This window comes from Paramacrobiotus metropolitanus, unplaced genomic scaffold (assembly GCF_019649055.1).
Source record: "Paramacrobiotus metropolitanus isolate TYO unplaced genomic scaffold, Prichtersi_v1.0 Parri_scaffold0000028, whole genome shotgun sequence".
NCBI lineage: Eukaryota > Metazoa > Tardigrada > Eutardigrada > Parachela > Macrobiotidae > Paramacrobiotus > Paramacrobiotus metropolitanus.
The window spans coordinates 1,278,874-1,300,670 of NW_026570248.1; the positions used below are offsets into that span (position 1 = coordinate 1,278,874).

At 46.5% G+C, this 21,797-nt stretch overlaps 3 protein-coding genes and 1 pseudogene across 6 annotated transcripts; 2 read left to right on the forward strand and 2 right to left on the reverse strand.

Moving 5' to 3' along the window:
* Positions 1-2,139: 2,139 nt before the first annotated feature.
* Positions 2,140-3,607, reverse strand: LOC129588028 (V-type proton ATPase subunit e 2-like). Its single transcript, XM_055482034.1, has 4 exons — positions 3,477-3,607; positions 3,216-3,331; positions 2,640-2,687; positions 2,140-2,479 (listed from the first exon to the last, which is right to left on the reverse strand). The coding sequence occupies exons 2-4, from the start codon at positions 3,308-3,310 to the stop codon at positions 2,386-2,388; spliced, it is 237 nt and encodes a 78-aa protein (XP_055338009.1). The 5' UTR covers positions 3,311-3,331; positions 3,477-3,607; the 3' UTR covers positions 2,140-2,385.
* A 277-nt stretch (positions 3,608-3,884) lies between these two features.
* LOC129588025 (double-strand break repair protein MRE11-like) lies at positions 3,885-6,814 on the forward strand. Its single transcript, XM_055482029.1, has 3 exons — positions 3,885-4,717; positions 5,095-5,996; positions 6,111-6,814. Exons 1-3 carry the CDS (start codon positions 4,108-4,110, stop codon positions 6,609-6,611), a joined length of 2,013 nt encoding a protein of 670 aa, XP_055338004.1. The 5' UTR covers positions 3,885-4,107; the 3' UTR covers positions 6,612-6,814.
* Positions 6,815-7,052: 238 nt separating this feature from the next.
* Positions 7,053-11,278, reverse strand: LOC129588026 (uncharacterized). 4 transcript variants are annotated; one of them, XM_055482030.1, is made up of 9 exons: positions 11,253-11,278; positions 9,075-9,249; positions 8,894-9,000; positions 8,677-8,825; positions 8,343-8,457; positions 8,192-8,275; positions 7,979-8,111; positions 7,672-7,779; positions 7,053-7,341 (listed from the first exon to the last, which is right to left on the reverse strand). In XM_055482030.1, exons 1-9 carry the CDS (start codon positions 11,261-11,263, stop codon positions 7,216-7,218), a joined length of 1,008 nt encoding a protein of 335 aa, XP_055338005.1. In that variant the 5' UTR covers positions 11,264-11,278; the 3' UTR covers positions 7,053-7,215. The 4 variants fall into 4 exon arrangements, with proteins under 4 accessions (XP_055338005.1, XP_055338008.1, XP_055338006.1 ...); XM_055482033.1 differs by lacking the exon at positions 11,253-11,278 and adding an exon at positions 10,035-10,191 and having other exon boundaries at positions 9,075-9,230; XM_055482031.1 differs by lacking the exon at positions 11,253-11,278 and adding an exon at positions 10,035-10,191.
* A 75-nt stretch (positions 11,279-11,353) lies between these two features.
* On the forward strand, positions 11,354-12,973 carry LOC129588237 (lanC-like protein 3; annotated as a pseudogene).
* Positions 12,974-21,797: the final 8,824 nt, after the last annotated feature.

The window sequence follows — 21,797 nt, forward strand, 5'->3', positions numbered from 1 at the left end:
ACTGGCATGTCATTTCAATATCGCAAAATAAACTGCAGAAAAGAATGCTGTTTTTCTCTTATAATTCTTAGGCACGTACACCAAGAAGATTTATTTTTTAAAATGTAGTCGGCGTCGGTAAAAGCATCAGGCGGGCTTAATACTGCCTGATTGCGCAGTTGTAACCATAATACGTTCTATGAGCGTGTAATACAACATCTGCAGCGTACATGCAGACGTAAGTGCAGTATGTTTGCAGACATGTTGTCCAGAACTTGTCAATAGCATAACGAAAAGGTGGTTGCACAATCGCTTTAATTTAATTTGCGAGCGCGAGAGCAAGGGATCGGTCCGCAAATTATTTTGCCAAATGGATTTTTACTAATCTTCCCGAAATGATTAATCTTGTCTCCGGCAAAAGTGCTCTTTGCTTGGTGCGTTTAGCCATAACTGTTCCCAAACAACAATATTGAACAGGCGACCAGTGCATGATTACGTGGTCGGAAATCGATAGGATCGAGGATGAGAGTCGGATAAAATGCGATGGTACGTGTGCTGAGCAGCCAGAGAAAAAGTTGTCAACTTAAGAAGCACTGAAGCAGGCCGACCAAAAAATCTCATATAGCTGGCGAAAAAATATGGAGCAAGCGCGCTCAAAAACACGAGTTGTCCTTGCAAATTTTTCGACAGGAAACGGCTGCACTGAATGGTCTACCGCCCAGTGTTTTCCATAAAAGCCGTGCTTGATTGAGTAGGCGACTTCCTGTTGAAAATTCGACATCTTTTAGAATCTTTGCAGTATTGTTTACGCACAGACGGAGCGAAAAACAGTCACGATATACCACCCAGGTGGTCCTGTAGATAAATTTAACCTTATAAACCATTTCATTGCTGACGACGGAAAAGTAGGTTGTCAATACAATTCTACAAACACCCGCGGCATTGGGTGCTTTAAACCTCCAGAATATTAAGTATAAGTCTCTATCCGATTTCGGATCCACAGGAGATAATCACAACTAGATGCTGGTAGATCTGTTCAACCTTAATTATTTTCAAGAGTCATTGAAAAGATATAACGTAGGTGTATATCAGTCCAAACTTGACAAAACAAATGGCACTACTCTTGTCGTCTGGTCCACAAACGGATAAAAAACGGTTAGAATATATAATAAGCTGAAGGTAAGCGCATAGAAGAAATGCCGACAACTGTGAACACACCGACCGGCTTGTCTTTCCAGCTGGCATTCAAAAGTAATTACTAATTTACAACATGCTAATTTTTTCAATCATCCCTGGCGGCAGGAATGCATCTCCCGCGTTGCGTTTTATTTCGAAACGGCCAAATGTTTTTACTAAAAATGATGACTTAAGTGGTCACTTTTAGTAAAAACATTTGATAAGCGCATCCGTGCTTCCTGACAATATTGATTGTAGTGCTTTATTTTATTTATACCTATACATAGTACATGCAATGTACTGTACATTGTACAATATAATTAAAGCCTACCTGCATAACGCAACATCAGTGCAATAAGATATCGCAGTCTGTGATCATGATTGTGCTCTGCTTCGTAGGTTATGACTTTATGTACTTACAGTTTTCGGCCTGTGACCTTTGAAATAGCACTTCTATTGATTCAAAAACTTTCAAAATATAAATTTTCTGCAGGCAGTTGCTGCACAAACTTAACCAGTAATTATTGAAAAGGTTACAATTCGGCACTTATCCGCATGGAATTGCGCTTTTCAGTTGCGTAAACGCAATTCTTGCGCCCTTACGATTAAACGACATCCGCGCGATGTTCCGCTAGAAGTCTGGCACGACTTAATGCACCCAACAGGCATATTAAACCACATTTTTGATTTGATTTTAGATGTATCTAGCTAACCGTTTCACAATATCAGCCCTAATTCGAGGTTTTCAAAATTTTTGAAGCTTCCAATTTTCCTAACTGGACGCACAGAATTGCCACCATAGTTTTGTGCAACAAAAGTCTTGGAACCTGGAATGATGTGTATCAGCTATCGAGTACAGTACGACCGTACGTACCTGGGATTACCATTAATTTTATAAGACTTAACAGTTTTTATATTAGACTCAAGCAGTCGGAGTCCATTCGAAATACTTGGATACGCAAGCGATTCTGGATACGCAAGCGATTCAGAAAAATTCGGAATGTAATTTGCATAAATCGCCATTTTCCAGAGCTAGAACATTCTATTTAACGAACTAAGTAAAGCCTCCATTTCCAGCAAATTAAAATAACTTAAAAGACACAGCCAAACATTAAATCTTGACCATATATAAGCAACTCAAACATTCACAGAATAAAACGCTTTAAGTTCACGCAAAGAACGCGTCGGGTGTCAAATCTTTAATAACGCATGTGGCATATGTCAGATCGTTCAACTCCATTCGCGCTGCATGGCAATGATAACCTTTGCAGGCAGTCTTGGTCCAAACAGTGGATTCAACTGACATAAATATGCCACTAACCAGCTGTAAAAAAACGCAACATCTCATCCAAATTATAAAAGTTTCAATACCATAGGATAAAATTATTAATGTATGATCACAATTAAAGTACTTATATGTGAAGGCTTTTCAAGAATAAAGAAATTAGAAACGTCGACAAGCGCAAAGTCTCCGTGTCACTTACAAAGTGTAGCAGCAGACCGCCGTCAGCGCAAGCATCGTTCGTATTAGCCTACAAAGTAAAGAACACATGGGTGAAAATAATAAGTAAACAAAATATGTCCACATCCAATCCTACGTACGTGATAAGACAATGACTTTAAAACAGAATAATACGCAAATTTAAACACTGGATCACTTATCAATTTTAAATTACGTAAGCATTTACTTTCCTTACAGCAAAGATTGCAAATAGAATCTTAACAGGTCAATAAACTGGGAGTTCATGTTTAAAAAAATGCAAAAAAATCCAGAGTTCTCATTTTAAAGCCATATAGTCATACACTTATATGTAATCGCTCGTGCTCTCCTAACTTTCTGCTAACTTAGATTATACTCCTCTGGCGGCTGATTAAACAGACTCAGAAAGCAATCAGAACGCTGCATTTCAATGTTAAGAGCTCTTAATTTTATTTCTTTCCCCTTGGCGAGTTTTAGCACTTTTAGGTAATAGTAAAATAGCCAATAGAGCTCCTCGAGCAGATGTAGAGTTATAGCATAGCAGAAGCAAAGGCTCGGCCTGTACGAGCAAAAAGCTCACCCTCTGTCCGTATTTTTCGGAACCAGAAAGGGGCCCAGGATGCCAATAGCAGCCCAAAACAGGGTAACCACGATCATGGGGATTTCGATCCCCATCCTGAAGAATTCGGCAGAAACCTACGGAACAAACACACGCTGAAGCAGATATCACATGACTGGACTCATGTCGAAACCCAATGGTACAAGCATGCAGTGTAACACGCTGCAACCATTTCCAAAGGTTTTCATGCTTCCCATAAAAGGCAGACGTTTCAATACATACCTTCACAAACAAAAAATAATCACCAAACTTCGAAGAAAATTTAAATAAGTTTTCCTGAACCCTTCTACTTCTAGCTGTATGGGCTTGCAGTCCTGGCAGCAAAGATAATCGATTTCTTGGATGGAGGCTCAAAAACATCCACAGGGGTGGCAACTTGCGACAGTGTATACTTGCTGCACAGTGAACGGAGCGCGCATGCACCTGTGGCCCTGTGCAACCCTTGCACTGTCGCTTTGCAGCTGCCGCACTAACTGTGACGAATCGCCGCCCGCGCGGCAGAGAGCTGTTCGAATATGAACTACCCTTCGGGTGGCTGCTTAATGAGGAGCATGGCACCCTAAAATCAAAAACAAGCGCGAACGTGAAAACAGAAAGGACTCTTGAAGTGGAAACTGGAAGGACGCAAAAGGCAAAAGTACAAAACTGAAATATTAGTTTTGTTGTTACTACCGTAGTATTTCATTTCAAGTCGATAATGACCATTTTTTCGTGCAAACAGCACATTTTTAGCTTGTTTCGGTTCCTGTGTTAGGTTTTATAGCCTTGGTTTACTTTTGTCAGATTTACAAAAGTTACGTACGAGGTACAGAAAGGAAAGAGTTGTCACCTCAGCCTCTCCTGCCAGATCAACATGACGCAGTCGTTTTCGCCACCAAACAGTCCTTCGCAGAAACTCACCCAGACTTTCGGTACGTACCGTTCGGAGTCTTCGTCATCCATTTATAGCACGTTATCAGACCGCCATTTGCCACCCTTTTCGGACCCAAACTCACAGACGGACCCGGGACAGACGTTTTACATACTTGTTGCCTCGGATTGTCATCTGGGTTATGCTGACCGAGATGAAATGCGCAGAATAGATTCCTTCCAGTCGTTTGAGGAAGTTCTGGATACTGCAGTAGAACAGGATGTGGATTTCGTGCTTCTGGGTGGCGATCTGTTCCACGAGAACAAACCATCCCGTTTCGCGGCTCAACAGTGTGCGAACCTGCTGCGACATTACTGTATGGGAGACAGGAAGACAAGCGTCCAGTTGGTTAGCGATCCCGAAGTCAATTTTGCCCACATGGCTCCCATGTTCCGACGGTTAAACACGAAGGATCCGGATTTGAAGATTTCCCTGCCCGTATTCTCCATCCACGGAAACCACGATGATCCTAGTGGATCGCGATATTTGAGTGAGCTGGATCTCTTGCACACTTACGGACTGGTTAACTACTTCGGAAAAGTTGAGAATATTGGTAAGCGAAATTGCGAAAACGCTTCTGTTGGCTCTGTTTTTAGCTCACCACGCCAGTTTATTTCTTCATGGCTCTTGACTGCTGTGCCATTTTCCAGATGTAGTTTGCGGCTCAGAGATTTTTGCCTTGTGTTGTTGCTTTCCCCGAACAAGTCAAACCTGATTCTTGGTGTATTTAGCAGTAGTGTAAATTGTGGTTTAAGTTCGGTTAAAGTTTAGCAATATAAATAGTGTAAATAGTGGTATTCTGCATTTTGAAGAAACTTGAGATACTTTAGTAGTAAAATAATGCGTTATTAAGCTTCGTATAAAAATTTTATTGGGCTAGTGGTGGCGGCGAGAAAAATGTGCTTTAATGAAAAACTGTCGTATTTTCAGAGGAAATCGAAATTGAGCCCTTGTTGTTCAAGAAGGGTCGCTCGAAATTGGCCATTTACGGACTCGGAAGTATTCGAGATGAGCGGCTACATCGTGCACACATCCATGGCAAAGTGAAGTTCGTAGAGCCACCTGGTGGACCGGAGCAGTGGTTCGATGTTTTCATTTTGCACCAGAATCGCCCCTCTCTCCGCGGTGGTACCAACTACATTCCCGAAACATTCATACCGGATTGGATGGATTTAGTGATCTGGGGACACGAGCATGATCCCATTCATATTCCGGAAAAGAGTAAAGTGAGACGCTGCGACATACTTCAGCCCGGCAGCACTGTGGCGACGTCGATGAGCGACGGGGAAAAGAAGCAGAAATACTGCTATCGGTTGGAAGTGTGTGGAGGGAAGTATCGCACGGATCCGATTCCGTTGAAAACAGTGCGTCCTTTTGTTATGGAAGATATTGATCTGAAATTGGCTGGGTTAAAAAAAGATGACATTACACTGGGAACTATCCGTGCTGATGTCGAGAAGTATCTGACTAAACGAATGGAACGCATCATCCGGCATGTGGAAATTAATCGCGGGGAAAAACAACCAAAAGAACCGCTTGTGCGTTTACGTGTCGACTTCGGCAACATTGAGCCTTTGAATCCGATTTTGTTTGGACAAAAGTTTGTCGGTCGGGTTGCCAATCCGCGTGACATAATATTACCAGTGAAGTCCAAGGAAAAAGTGCCTGCGAAGGATAAGAATCTGGGTAAAGCAGTTTATAAACCGACCATCGTGCTTGATACCGTTTCGATCGAAGATCTTGTGGTGGATTATTTCGTGGCCAAGTCGGACGAGATGGTTTTGTTTGATCCAAAATTGCTTACGGAAGCATTGCGCGAGTTCGTTCAAAGCGTGAGTTTTTTGTAAACTGACAGTAATTAAATTGTACCTAGTTTGTAGTTTTCGGTGTTTGAAAGAATTTCTTTTCTACTAAATTTTTGGTTAAATAGAAGTATTGCTTTGTAGGACGATAAAGATGCAGTCATGGATATGTATGAATTCCAAAAAGGGCGCGTCGAAGAGTACCTATCCGAGATGGGAGAGACCGGTTTCGAATCAAAAGATCTGCGCGGAAATGTGCTGAAGTACCATACTGAGCATTCGGACATTCCGGCCTGTATCAAAGATTTCCGAGATTGGCGGGCAGCTAATAAAAAACCTGTCAAGAAGCCAGCCGCTGCTGCCAGAGGACGGGGACGAGGGCGCGGAGGAGCCACCACTGCGACGCAGTCGCCACCTCGTCGGCGCAAAGCGAAAGTGGAAGAAATAACGATTGATGATGATGATAGCGAAGAGGAATACGTCCCTAGTAGCAGCAGAACAGCACGTGGTGGTCGTGGAGGACGATCGCGAGCTGCAAGTCAAACTGCGTCCACGCCTTCGTCACGCTTACCTGCTGCTGCTAGAGCCAGAGAAGGACGTGGTGCAGGATCTCGAAAACTTACAGAATATTTTGATGTCACTTAGTATTTCCACATTGATTTCTTTTTCGTGTAATGAATTATGGTGTTCTTGTTCTAGTGTGAGAACTACTATTGTGTTTTTGTATAGTCTGTACATACGAGAATTAGGAATCTGGAATAATCAGCTTATTGTGTTCCGTTATATTGCGTCGAGTTTTTATTGCTTCGTTGCTGTTAGCCGACTCGAGAATAAAAATAATTAAACTGTGGTCGAGGATTTGACGGCGAATGTAATATTTGTAGTTAACGTTATTCTCGTATGAGCTATGGCACACTGCAGCATTAAGATTTAAAAACGGTCAGACTTTACTGGCTCCACTCACAAAAATGTGTGGCTTGTGGAAATGTCTACGGGATTGCGGCATGAACACTTAGGTCTTAGAAGCAGGCATCTTGGGTGTTTCATGGTATTGGTCAGCATGACAGCACAGCTACTTAAGTCAAATTTTTTTTCCACACTGACAATCTTTATTGAGCGGTTCCTCCAAAAGCGCACCACTGGGCCAGAAAAATCCGGCAAAAGGCAATTATTTCTCCCCTATTTAACATTACATTCATCACAGTTTCACTATCTTCCCGATAACAAAATAAATGTAAGAACTAAGCATTTAATACTCTATAACAGAATGCCAATATTTCCGGTCTTCGCTCTGGTCCACCTTTTTCGCTTCCGAAACAGCATTAAGGGATTCGATCTTGCCCTCAATTTCTAACCATGAATACCGTGTATCGATCTGAAAAACAAAACTGCTAATAAGCATACTCCGGGACGTACCGGCAATATTTATTCGGGATGGATTAAACTATTAGAATGGACTTAAATCGTAAAAGCTGAAGTAGAGTTTATATTACTTCCACTGCAGGAAGCCCACCTAACGGGTATATGTGTACCAGGTACTGCAATTTATGCACCAAAAGTGCATCCAAATCTTGAGAACGATACTACAGATACTAATCATAATACCTCAGTAAGATTTAAACTCTTATTTTATAATTCACAATTACCGCATAGAAACCGTGACGATGATGCGTAATCATTTGCACTCAACAAAGAGTACTGGTACCTCTTCTGATATGACGTGCTGCAGGTCAACCAGGACCTGATGGGCATCGGCTGCAATTGTCCACTCCATAAAGTGCGATTCAATTAAAACCGCTATCCATGTGATTCCCTACATAAATAAAGCAAAAATATCGTTTACTGCAGTAAAAGATGCAAATTTATGTGTTCGGACAGCATCTACCACAGAAGCACTAAACTGAGGGAAACTATTTTCTTACGAAATTAATGCACAACTGTTGTAAAGCGCCACGATGCAAAGAAAAACACGAAATACTGGTATCGTATGAATGATTTAGTAAATTATGTACCTCCATAGTGCAAGGATTATCGTGGAGATTTTGGAGAATAAATTCGGCTGCGGCAACTATGGAAATGAAAGGTAATCTTCGTAATCTACTAAGCATTTTTCCATAGTCGAATCGGCGGCACAAGCAAGCTTCCCTGTAAAAAGTTACAGCAAGTTAAACAGATCTTGCCATTGCGAATTTAAAGCTGCATAACGCCAAAGCAGTGGTACTTACAAAAGCGCATTTTCGTCATCCCTAAATGCGGAATCTCCTTTAGAGACTTTTCCATTTAAATCAGAGCTCCGTGCGCAACGATTTCTATTAAATGCAGACCAAAACTTATTGCAACGAGAACGAACAAATGAAAAGAATGTAATGTATGTACTCATGAACGACTGCCAAACATCTGGAGAGAAACCACTCGGGAACAAACTCCACATGTCGCACACACAAGGTCATATTTCGAATATCCTTGTCGTTCGCTGTCATTCTAAGAAATTCTAAAATCCAACAAATAAGGGATCAGTTCCAAATCACCCTGTTTTTTCTGCACTTAGATAGTTCCAAAATTCCAATGTGCACGTTCACCAGCGAAAAAGTACTGCCGATGCGCTGCGTGCAGTTATGGGATAAACTGCAGAACCTTAAACGGTCCCCGGTCTTCCATACCAAAGAAGACTAAAAAATAACTAAAAAACCATTAGGTTTTCTAGATTCACCAGAGTTTGCGTGAGATAAGAGCTGCGTCGACGTCTGCGCACTGTTCATTTGCAGGAGGACGGCATACAAATCGGGTGGCGCCGCAACATTGTTAATAATGTGCAATTCCTGAACAGTATCATTCAGTTCAATCTCAGAATTCATAAACCTAACAACGGAAAGTAATGTTTTTAGCAAGAATCAGCCTGCTATGCCACCATGGTCGCTGAGCTTTACCTGGCCGCATCATCGGAATTCTTTAAGCCATTCGCTCTACTCTTTAACGCTTTCCTCTCAAATGCATTAAGCATCTTCCGCAATGTGGCCTCATCAATCGGCTCAACCTGTGAAGATATTGTTCCATCAAATGCTTTGTCGGAATTAATCACGAATGCCGGAAAGCGCTGATTTAAATTACAATTGGTACGGCATCAATCTTTGTGATCTCCTCTGAAACGTTTCCTCCCCTGCTGGTCAAAGTTTTCTTCAGTCCATTAGCAAGCTTCCGCATTTTCACTGAGGAATCGAGGTCTCCAGTCGCCCAATCATCGTTTCTCTTCTCGGACTTCTTAGTCTGTAGATTCATAGAAGAACTGAAAGAAACCAACGAGTTTTCGAGCATTGATATTTCAGTACATATCGTATACATACAGTATTTTCTGCAAACTTCTAAAAGACAGTTTTTAATGATCGGAAAAACATTACAGTACTAGCTAAAATAACGTTAAAACAAGAATTAAACCTCCGATTACTGATTTTGCAAGTACAACATAGGTGCCGATGTTTTACATTATGTAAGGTGGAGAACTTAAGCACACTAACTGACTAACTGCCAGCACGTGCATCATCACAGCTGCAAAACACTGCGGAAATCCTCACCTTGGAATAGGAATATCACCAATACTCATAACGAGGTGGAGGTCTCGATTTTGCTTTAAAATCTGAATACTCAATATTTAATAACAAACCAGGAGAAGTATTCCAAGGCTTTAGAAGAACTAACGGTGAGCCTACAGGATGCTATTCCAAAGCAGGAAAGCACCGTAGTATCATAGAGTCAAATGCTTCGCACAGTATTATGAATAATGAAACGGCGAACCAAGGCTGCTGATTACTATCAACACTTATCAGATAGCAAAAGTAGTAGCCAAAATAAAAAAATGTCATTAATTTCTTGATCGATAAAAAAATTGCTCCCACTTTCTGATATTTTATATTCAATTAAAATCATAATTTATTAAACGCCGATTCAGTGCCGACAACGGAAAAGCAAAAGAATTTTGAAAATTCAAGCCGCAAGCTTCTTTCGACTTTGTACAATTGTACGAGAGATTTTGCGGGTTTTAAACCGTACTCGAACCGTCTGTACAGTACTTACTGTGAGTACTTCCGTCTCTAGCGATTCCACTCAGCATTTCCGTCTCCATTTTTCAGAAATTCCATTGTTAATGGAATTAAACGGTAGTACCATAAATATGTACATGCTGCATTATTGAAATTTTGATTTGAAATTTGCTAGTTTCTGCCGTGTTCGTTTCCAGTTCCCACAATTGTAATACCGTACTACGGTAAGTATCCAGCACAAAAGTTCAGTTCATTGGAGAGTTTATGGAAGATCTCAACCCTTTTTTCTTATGGGTCGTGTTACTATGGTTTATTCATTTATTGGCCTTAGTATGAGCTATACAGTAAAATAAGAATTTTAAGTAAGACTTCTTTCCGAAAAACTCTTTGTATTGAGCGATCAGTTTATGCATTTGTGATTTGCTACTTTTATTTGCAGCTTTCTCGCTGCACCGGTATACCCGCAAAAAAAAAGTTCTGCTGTAAAGGACTAGAGCACGCCTTGAGCGAGCTTGTTTCTCACTCACCCTTCCATCTGGATTTTGTTTACAAAAACTCTGCACCCCTCACGAAAAGCGAATGGCGGAAGAAATACATTATCACTACCACCACACGCATCGTCGTCATCACGGAGGGAACGACACCTCCCAAGAAGGCAAAGAAGCAGAGATTATTAAACCCGGACACAGTATGAAAGATACAGAAGGCCGACAACAACATGAAAATTACGACAAGAGTGATCATGGTACTGGTACAGTGGTACTCATGGGCTGTCGCACTATGTGAAACCGCGAATATTTGAAGTATAGGTTTCATATCTGTATGATAGGATGAACTTAACTATTTAACTAGTAAGTTAAAGTTACTACTCTAACATATATTATAAATTAGCGCAGACTAAACAATAGGAGTATTTACATTAATGCTGTTTTTATTACTTATCAGTGTTAATTATTATCATTTGTCATTTTCTTCAGATTTCAGCCTGTTGCTTTCTGCCTCGTAGTTTTCACCGCTCTGCACCCGAAAATGTTACCTTAAACTAAAAACATCAAACTGAAATAATAAGCAACTAGACTAGTGAGCAATGAAAGTCTGTTTAGTACTCGTTTTTGACTTTCGAATGGCAATGCGGCATTCCATTTGAATTTGCTTTGAGAGTGCTTCTACAGCGTGATCATGAGCATGCAAGGGAGAATAATTATTCGGTTTGTGGTTGTGATATTTTATTTCTGTTTTAATATTAGTGTACCTTTTGAACATCTTGCAGCCAGCAGCGCGATTAAAACCATGCTGCAATAGCCTGTGCACGATTTTGCAGACGAAGAGCAGCATGTGCCCAGGAAAGTCCCAGTGAAGCTTTACCACACACGCTACTTCGAGAATCCTTTTCCGGAGTATTATGGGCAGCCAGTTGGCGATTCAGGGATAGCGTACCTTGAAGACGCGGTAACTTAAGTAAAAGATATAATTGCCCTAACAATTTTAATAGCCTTTTCTTATGACTGACCTTTTCCGCGCTTTGACCTTTCCCACGTGTAGCCGGGACTGCTGCGAAAGGTTTACCACTATTACAGCGAAGTAGATCTGACTGCACAACATGCAGACATCTACACTGGACTAGCAGGCGTTGCATATTCCTGCATGCGGATTGCTCAGACGCGGAACATTGCCGAGACGGATAGAAATGGCCGTTGGTCTAGGACGACGTCTTCTGGAGGCTGCACTGAGATACAGTGAAAAAGACGACGGTTTCCTTTATCGGTGCGCCGGGCGTCTTTGTTGTTGGGGCACTGTTTTACCACGCAACGGGGAAGTTGAAAAGCTGAACAATGCTTACTGACCTTTGCTGATTTCTGTAAAATGTCGACTCTATTAAGCACCATAAATCCAGTGGGATGAGTTATTTTCTGGCAGAGCTGGCTATTTGGCGGGTCTTCTGGAATTGTAAGTTTTTCCTAATCACGAGGTATGACAGATAGTACTTCGGTTAATTTACACTTTGTAATTTAATTTCATTGCAAGTTAAATATTTGTATTGTAGATTCTGAAATCTATCGATGTGAAAGCTATTGTCGAAGCAATAATTCATTCTGGTCGCAAATACAGTAAAAAAAGCAAAGACTGGAGGATGAGCCCGCTGTACTTTTATCATTTTGATTCCGACTATCTGGGTGCGACTCCCGATGCCAATCAATTTTACCCGGTACGATTTTGCACGTTTGGCTGCAGGTCATGCTCACGGGCGTCATTCATACTGCAAATGCTGCTGTCATTCCTTCCTGTACTGAAGCAGATCTCCGAACGAAGAGGACATTAAAAAAAGCATTGACTATCTTATTGGTCAGCACGATAAAGTGGCAATTTCCGCCTGTGTTCGGTGAGAAACGCTTGGATCCTCATGATGAATTGGTGCACTGGTGTCACGGTGCTCCCGGTAAGCCAAATCCTGCTGCTCTAGGAACAACTGTAAATTTATATAGAAAAGTGATTATATTCAGATGTCTTATTTCTTTGAATCAGGTGTCATATACATGGTGAAGGCTTATATGGTATACAAAAGACAAAAGTATTTGATGTCTGCGAGCTGTCGGCCGACTGTACGGAAGAAAGGATTGTTGCGAAAAGGTAACTGAGATTTCTAAATTATCTTGTGGTGTTTTGATAGTCGCGCGTAATCTAAAATAAAGATTTACGCCTTGTTTTGTCCAGGTCCTGGAATATGCCACGGAATTGCGGGAAACGGTTATGCATTTCTGATTATGTATCGTCTCACCGGACAGAATATTATTATCGAGCTCAAAGTTTCGCTGACATTATGTTCCATGCGAAGGTTCAAGAGAAATCTCGCACGCCGGATCATCCATATTCGTAAGATTTCGACTTGAGTAATAGGGATACTGCATAATGCATTGTTTTCCGGCTTCTAGGTTGTTCGAAGGTGTTAGGAAGCGTGCTTGGTTGATCTGGTGAACCCTGAACATGCCCAGTTTCCATTTTGCGATATTTTGCCAGTTTTTAACTTTTTCTAATATTGTTTGATAACCTCTGTGACGGGTATCATTTCCTCTTTGATGTATGTCTTGGATTGTCTTCCCCAGGTTCACATCGCTTTTTGTCTCTTTCTGTATGATGACCTTGATTGTTAAGTGATTGATGATTCTTATAATTTTGCAAAATAATATTCAGCCTGGACACTGATGGATGAGATCGGAAGTGTAATGTCAGAGACCGCTCACTCGAGGCGGTAGACACCTCTTGTGGCTTTGCTCTGTCGCCCGCCCGCACATGGCTACTCCATTCGTGCCGCGCTATTACGCTGCTTACTCAGCGTATACTTTGTCTACGCTGACCAATCAGCGCATTTCTCTGCACTCTTGGGGGTGGAGCCCTGCGCCTACGGGCGATTCCATGCTTTGCAGCATCAGCTGTTGCATACCCGCAGCACGCGGAATCATTAATCACGATTCCTCACCAGCGCACTGCAGGCACTTTTTCCAGCTTTTCCCGCATTGGGTTTTCTGTTGGTTTTGTGTTGCTTTATTGTTATCACAATAAAGGCTGTATTTGCCCCATTTTCTTCCTGCTTCTGTGTCTGATCTGACATGGTAGCAGCATCGTTCGGTTTTCTTTCCGACGAGACCTCTGATCCCCAGTGAAGGCAACACGGTCGAACTACGCTGATTGCCTATAAGTAGGCCAGCAAACCCGCGACCATCATCTCCTGCATCATACAGACTTCACTGGAAGTCTGCAGCGCGACGGATTATTTATACGGGTCGGCGCCTAAAAGTAGGTCCCCCGCAGCTTTGGCTCCCGGCGCAAAAACTGCGTTCGGTACGTCCCAGTTGTCCAATTAAGCGCCCTACCGGGTTGCGTTGATACGGGTCAGCGCCTAAAAGTAGGCCTCCCGCAGCTTTGGCTCCCGGCGCAAAAACTGCGCTCGGTACGGTCCTGTTACACCATTACGCCCTATCGGGTGCGCTGCGGCCCTACGGTTGAAAAGGGTGAAGGGAACGACGGAGCAGCAGTCTGGACGAAGAAAACCGCCGGTAAGACCTGCTGTGACGCGTAGGTTTTCGTAGAACTTTTTGAAAATTCGAGGTTTCTGCGTAGAACCTAACTAAAACCCCTCATAACTTTTCAACCGCTCATCCGATTTGCTTAAAATTGGCATTTTTGGATTCCTCGTAAAATTCTGTCCTAGAAAAATAGAACAGAACTCTCGAGAAAATTTTCTGTGAATTTTAACGAATTATCGGCGAAAAACAACCGCCATTTTGTCCAGCCGGAATTTTCGCGAAAAAGTCGCGTGACGTCAGAGTGGTAACTTTCCATAAATTTCTGACCAATCAGAACGCGTGGAAACTTCCCGTGTTATAACAGTCGTAGTGACTCATACTTTTGCATTTTTGCTCACGGCACGCTACTCGTGACGTAGAGCTTTTTGCAAGACCATTTCGTACGTGACGTCACACTGGTCAGTAACGTAACATAGGGCCATAGGAAGCTAACGCTAAACCTGAGCTCTAGCGTACCTGACCAGCACCAACCAGCGACAGCGATCCAACCCGTTCCGGTCCGGACCAAGACCAAAGAAATCTCCTAAGTCCCAATACCATGGGCCAAACTGAAAGCGCCTTGGCCAAGGTGATGCCATACACCAGCCATGAGCAACTCCAACGGAGATTGCTCAGTCCTATGGACGGGCGCCAACCCAATGAATATAAGAAACAACTGGGCAAGAGCTACGCTACACGAGAGCCAACGGGACCTTACCGGTTCCGTAACGCCAAGCCAAACAGCTCTGACCCAGACGAGCCAAACTCGGCCGGCTCAACGAGTTCGGTCGAGGCCAAAGACAGGCGGGACAAACAAATCCTGCCGGCTGACCTGGAAACCAGTGATGAAAGTCTGGACGCCACCCGGGACGACACATTCCAGGAGGCATCCGACGAACTGTCCGAGGCCGACCAGCCTCTGGACAGCCAACCTGGCGCCGATAGGACGGCCCAGGCCAACAGTGTCCCTCGGGACTTGGCGCAAAAACCGGCCATACCTGGCTCGGGCCAAGTCCAACTTGAGGCGCCAACGGCAGCCACAGGTGAGGACAAGACACGCACCGATGGACCAGAGCCAAACAACTTGGCCCGGTCCAACCTTGATGTCCAGGATCTGACAGCACGTCCAGCCCTATCGGGCTCGGACCAGATCCAACCTGAGGCGCCAACGGCGGCCAAAGGTGGACGCAAGGCAAAGGGCCAAGCCAAAAAGGCTGGTCCAAAGGCACATGACCAGGGCCAACAGCCCGTGAGTCAGTCGCCCATCATGTTTGAAGTCGATGGCTCAACCAACACAACGCCATCGCCAACCAATGACGTCATCGGCGCGTCTGGCCCGTCCAAACCGGACGGAGAGCCAATTGTGGACCTGGCCCAACTTAACAGGGCCACAGCCAGGATGGACCTTAACCAGCCCTCCTGGGACACAAGCCGCGCCAGCGTCAGCCCGCCAAAGCTGATCCAGGCAACCCGGCCCGAGGAGATCGACGAAATCGACCAACTCAGGACAACAGTACGGGACCTGACCAAACAGCTGGCGGACATCGCAGAAGCTGCCCTGCTATCCGAACGTTGGATGCAGGACGAGATCTGCAAGCATAAAGACCTTGCGTCCAAATCGGACGTAGAGGCTAAACGTGTCTCGGCCATACTGGCCCAGACCCAACTTGAGCTAACCCAGCTCAAGTTGTCACCATGTCCCAATGCTGAGCGAGACCAGCTCAACAGGACAATCCACAGCCTAGAAATGGCTGTGGCGGGCCTCGAAGCCCTGCTCACCTCTACGAGGACTGAGCTGGCCAAAGCCAAGGATGACTTGGCTGCGGCCCGGACCACCATTGACGACACCGACTCTGAGGCGGACCGCCTACAGAGAGAAAACGAGCGTCTCACCGAAGACATGGCCAACCTGCAGGACGAAATCAACCGCCTGCGGAACGGCTACAATCTTCTTTATGAGAGCCACCAGAACCTCATGAAGACTATCCAACAAGGAGGACTAATGAGCCAAACGGTTCAGCAGAAGGAGGCACAGAACGTGCAACTCCAGCAACAGATCGTTGCCCTCCAGAGCCAGCTCAACACCGAAGCAACTATTCGGGTCCAACTTGAGCAAAATAGCGCCATTGGACATCAAAACTTTGTCCAATTGGAGCAGGCCTTCAACCAAGCCAAACAGGTGATCCAGGGCCAACATGACCGGATCATCACCTTGGAGGCCAATAACGCCGGCCTGGTCAAAGACTACCAGGCGGCCACACAACGCATAACCGAAATGAACGAGGAACTGGAAAGGCTAAGCACGGAAAACGCCTGCTTAGACGCGGAGAAATCACACCTCGTAGACATCAACTCCGAGTTGTCCGCAGAACCACCGTCCTACCATACCTTTCCGGACTCGGATACACAACGTCGACAAGAAAAAGTCGACGAGGCTTTGCGGCAGGGCCAACGCTTCTACCGAGAGCCAGTGTATCATCAGCAGCATTACCATGCGAATATGGCTGTGGAAGGACCATCGGTTGGACATCCCCCAACGGGGCCAACCATACCCACGCCTCCCAGCCCGGTGGACCGTGGAACATCAACGGCGACAGTAACACTGCCGCCACCACCAATCCCGGTCACCTCAACAGCCACTATCGGTCCAACGACGGTAGTGACACCCGCAACGCAGACGCATCCGTCTACGTCAAGCGGGCCAAGCTTTGACCCAAGCCAGGCAATACCCAGCCACAGCTACTTTGGGCCAAGGCCACAGTACCCGTCCTTGTATCCGTCTATATTCCCGAACATGGACTTCACTTTTAGTCCACATCCGGTCACAAGCCAGGCTCACACCAGCGGCATGGATCCAAACCGGACCAGCCTGCCGAGCCCAATGTTCGGGCCACCAGCCACACAAGGACAGATGGAGGCCAAAGTGGTACACCAACGGTGCAACCACCACTAGTAGGCCAACTAGTTTATTTGGCCCTCCTATCTCGGCGGCAGCCCAAACGGGCCAAGCTCAGCCGCAGATGGGCCAAACCACGCCCACGGGCCAAAATGTGCCCAACCCACCAGGCATACCGCCAACAGCGGCCATGCCACCAGGACCAGCAGCCCAACCAGGCCAGGGCCAAAATGCGCCCATGTTGGTCCAGCTCCCGAATGGAGCATACGCATGGATGGCGTCCAACGGGGCCATCCAGCTTATACCGGGACAGCCAATGTTGGCTCAACCCCAGCAGGTGCCGCAGATACCACTGCAGCCAACACCTGCCCCATCACCACCGGCCAGTCCAGCTCTCTCAACCAGAGAGCAAATAAAGGAAATGGCCCAAGAGATGGGAAAAGCCAACGCGAGAGCTCAAGTCCGCACCGAGTTGCCAAAATTCGATGGCAACAAAACAATGGTGAAAGGATGGCTTGCACAGGTCCGACGGATCTGTAAGCAGTCGTCTGATCTGAACAAACCAGATCCGGACTTTATGAGCCGCATTTACATGGCCCTATCGGACCCTGTAAAAGAATGGTACACTGGCCAAGCCAATCGCGAAGACGAGGACGGCTGGCCAGTAGAAGAGTGGCTCCAAAAATTTGCCACTCGATATGGCGATGATAATCAGCAGGCCACTGCCATGGGAGAAATTACCCACCGGTATTATCAGCACCTGACTGAAACCCCTGAGCAGTATTATGATGCCATGCTGACTCTCCAGACGCGCGCTGGCTTGGACGACACAATGACCCTCCACTTCCTGAGGGAGAACGTCAAAGAGCCAGAACTACGCCGCGCGTTGGATATCCGGATACCGAAGTCACCGGCAGAATTCCGGGACTATGTCCGGCAGTACACAATGGGAAAGCCGGAGTACGAAGGGAAGGCGGGCCGCGGATACCCAACCATTCGAACGGCCATACAAACGCCACAAGCCCAAGTTGTACCGCAACAACCGGCACTTTATCCCCCGCAGGCTACACAAGCCCAAATAGAGGCAACATACGCCGCCATCGCGGCCTTGAACTTAGCCTCCCCACAACGTGGGTCTACACCACCTAACGGCGGTAGTGGCGGCTATGGCCAGGCCCGAAACCAGGGCAACTTTGGCTACAGCCAGGGCAACAGCGGCGGAGGACCAAAGGGCAAGTTCCCCAAGGGCCAAAACGCCAGCTTTAGTGGAAACCAAAGCGGCAACAGCCCTGGAGGACAAAACCGAAGCCCAGGAGGCCAGAGTGGCCAACGCCAGACTCTGAGCCCCGAGGAGGCCCGCAGACAAGAGGACATGTATATCGACAGAGTCGAGCGCATGTTCGAGCGATGGGCCAAAGACGGTATTATCACCTGCAACCACTGCCTATGGGGAAACCACCCAACCGAGGGCTGTGGCTACGCAAACAGGCCATATGGCGAAAATCCAAACCGGAAATGGTATTTGGATTGGCGAAATCATATCAGAAAGGCTACCCACCGGGTCAGCCAATCCTAACCGCCTCGGCTTAGTGCCACCCAAACAACCCAGACCACCACGTGGTAGTGGGGGACCGGCAGCCGAAGGCAATCCACCGGCTCAGGAAGTGGGTCAGGTGGCGGCAACCGGCAGAACGGTCCAAACAGGGATACCAGACGCCAGCCAACGAAAGGGCAGCGCTACCACCCATACCGGACCAGCTGGTGAAGCCAATGGCAACGGCGGCGGCGGTTCAGCTGGGTCAGCCCAACCGCGGGAACGCCTAAGGTCGGGGAGTATCGGCAACTCACCCGACCTAAGACCGGAACCGAAACCGCCGGACATAACCATTACTAATCCGTACTTAACTAATCCCTACATGGATCCCAAATTAACCCCTATGGCTCAACAGCCCACCAGTGGATCCAGGCTCAGCGGCAAACCAGCGCTCGAGCCACCTGGCTCTAAAAGTGATGCCAGGCCGACAGTCGTATTGCAAGCGACCAAGTCGATTTTCGGAGCCTCAACTAACCCTAAGGCCAACCGATCCCAAAATTCGGAGCCTCAACCCCCAAGGCCAACCGAACACGTGGCAAAGCGAGACGTCGCACCACGAACATGACGTACCACAATCGGCGTCAGACACATCCTCCGACAGTGCACCGGACGGATGCTCCGTACAAGATACGGACAGCGAGGTCGGATCCCTAAAAGATTGGATAGCCGAACCTCTTGAGGCGTCAAGTCCCCGTACCTGCTGGCCCCAGATCGGTGGACAACCCTCGGCACCACACCAACGGTGCGAACCATAAACAGCTCACGGACCTTCCTTAATACCAAAAGCATGTTTTCCACCCTACGGGTTGCGGAAACATCACCACAGGAAGAGTCTGTCCAGCAGGAGCCTTATCACCCCAGTACGCTCCTGACGATCCAGGACCAGTGTCGCTAATCCCATTGTACCGGTGATGCGGGAAGTGACAGTTGGCCTTGACGAAAATCGCAAACCGAAGACCGTCAGAGCATGGACACAAAGTCCAAATTGGACCAGTCCACACGCTCGCTATGCTGGACACTGGAGCGGAGACATCCTCATCAGCCAGTAATTCTGCACCGCCAATGGCATCAAAACAGAGCCATTAGGACGGAACACCAAAATTTTGGTGTTGGCGGACAAACCGCCTTTGTGGTCTCTCACTGCTGCACCGTACCGGTGACACTGCAGGGATACAAGAGCCACCACACGTTCTTCGTCCAACCGACGTTAACGGACGTGCACGTACTACTTGGCTGTGACTATCTCCACTCCAAGTTTACGTTCTTAAGCCAAACGAAGAAATCGTTTGGGACGCGGTAGTCTATCCCGATACCAGAGGCACCGGACCCGACAATGAGGTGCGGATAAATCGGCTTCGCGAACCGACTGTCCGAACTTTCACCTGCTGGGAATGCCTGGACACCATTGAAAGCCTCATATGGGAGCTGCGCGTCCATAACGCAATCGAGCGTTACATGACCCAATTCCGTGCAGGCATACTCAGTTAAATCACGGGATAGTAAAGACTATCCTGATACCAGAGGCACTGGGGCCAACGGCCGGTGCCTGACAGAGAAATTAAGGAGAACCTGGTCCAGCGCTATAAAACTTGGTTCACAGGAGTAAGAAATTTCCTGGAATACCGCGTTAACCAACTCCTTGCTCTAGAAGAGAGCTGGCTTGAAGAAAAGGCGAACCACTAACGTGGCCGCAAATTGCCGAACAATACGGACCATTCCGCCCAAGAATTGGACGATTTGGTCAAGAAGGAGCATTATGGGAGGACGAACGTCTAGCCCTAGTGTGGGAATACAGGGAGTACCACATGGAAATGCCGAAAGCCCTTCAAAAGATATGCACGGATCTCTTCGATGACATCATAAAACTTCGAAGACAAGTGGCCCAACACCCTGGCTTAACCGTCAGCATATGGCCAAAGTATGACCTGAGCCTGACTAACGTTAGAACCATACCGGAACCATTGCCGGAAGCAGCACCGCATATAGCGACAAAAGTGCGCTTCAATGATGGCCCACACCCAGAACAGGGAGGCCATCGAAGGGACACCAGCCAGAACGAGCAGGACCCTTCATCAGAGGAAGTCCAATTGACTTGTCCTCTATGTGGAGACGGAAGTTGTACGGCCATACAAACCCGTTCGACCTCAACGTTGGGCAAAGGCCGACTAGCCTCGCCACTCCCTAACGGGAGCCGTCCAACCACTTTGGCGGAACTGGACGAACCTGAAAACAGGAAATCGCAACTGGAGCGCAGAGATCCAACCAAAGGATCATACCAAACCGGTACCACGGTGACCGGCGGCCGCCAACCTCTAACGAGGATAAAGGCGAGCCAAACAAGTACAGGACGACAAACCTGAGTCTACCGATTCGGACGTCCAAAGCTCAAGCGACTCACCGGACACGGACTCCGATAACCAATCATCGGAGGAGTCAGTGATGACGAAGAGGACACAGAAATTCTTCAACCTGAGCCGAAGTACCGGTAATCCGCAAATTGCGGACCGAACGTCCAACCGACGTTTTAAAGGAGGAGAAAGAAGTCGTTTTCGTTCATCAGCGGTACACCTACCAGCTTACTCAACCTGTTGGATTAAGGTCCGTCCTATCGGACTATGGACCCGGGACGGCCAATCCACTTTAAATCGCTGAGACGACCACACCGCTTGGTCATACCGATCGAAGCGGAGGTCCAAACTCGAAACAGCGAACATGCGTGGATCCAGGTCCAAAACAAGTCCCGACGCGACCAAATCCTCCGCAAAGGTGCAAAAGTTGGCCATATGTACTATAGCGACATATATGAGCCAGACATCAAGGAGGACGGCGTAGATTGGTCAATTCCCAACGCCGACGCCTTACCATGGCCAAAAGCGGCGGGGAACAATCCAAATCGGTACCGCACCATTAACGACCATGCTATGGTCCGGGCAACTGTAAAGGTGGAACTCCCACCGGAGTCCATTACCCCGGTCCAAGTCAGCATTGATTATCCTGTCGATCCGAGACAGAAACTTATGTACCTCGGAAGCCAAGACACCAAACGGAGTCTGGCCATGCTCGACGGACCAGTCCAGCATAATGGCAACAGTTTCACCATATTGGTGTCAAACTATTCCAAAGAGCCCATATACTCCGGAAAGGAGCACATGGGCCAAGTGGAGCATACGAGGAAATCTCGGATGAAGATTATGCCAAGATCAATTCCCTCCAAACCGGAGAGGAAGATCCTGAAGTGGAACGCGA

What these genes read in the sequence shown, in the direction of transcription:
- LOC129588028 (XM_055482034.1), bottom strand. Translation starts at nt 3,310, where the DNA reads ATGGGGATCGAAATCCCCATGATCGTGGTTACCCTGTTTTGGGCTGCT. An exon ending in CCGAAAAATACGGACAGAGG is followed by an intron (nt 2,688 to 3,215) that starts GTGAGCTTTTTG and finishes TTTACTTTGTAG; the next exon opens with GCTAATACGAACGATGCTTG. An exon ending in GCGGTCTGCTGCTACACTTT is followed by an intron (nt 2,480 to 2,639) that starts GTAAGTGACACG and finishes GTTTTTTTACAG; the next exon opens with CTGGTTAGTGGCATATTTAT.
- LOC129588025 (XM_055482029.1), top strand. Translation starts at nt 4,108, where the DNA reads ATGACGCAGTCGTTTTCGCCACCAAACAGTCCTTCGCAGAAACTCACC. An exon ending in CGGAAAAGTTGAGAATATTG is followed by an intron (nt 4,718 to 5,094) that starts GTAAGCGAAATT and finishes TCGTATTTTCAG; the next exon opens with AGGAAATCGAAATTGAGCCC. An exon ending in TGCGCGAGTTCGTTCAAAGC is followed by an intron (nt 5,997 to 6,110) that starts GTGAGTTTTTTG and finishes ATTGCTTTGTAG; the next exon opens with GACGATAAAGATGCAGTCAT.
- LOC129588026 (XM_055482030.1), bottom strand. An exon ending in AATTCCGATGATGCGGCCAG is followed by an intron (nt 8,826 to 8,893) that starts GTAAAGCTCAGC and finishes TTCCGTTGTTAG; the next exon opens with GTTTATGAATTCTGAGATTG. An exon ending in ATAATCCTTGCACTATGGAG is followed by an intron (nt 7,780 to 7,978) that starts GTACATAATTTA and finishes TTATTTATGTAG; the next exon opens with GGAATCACATGGATAGCGGT.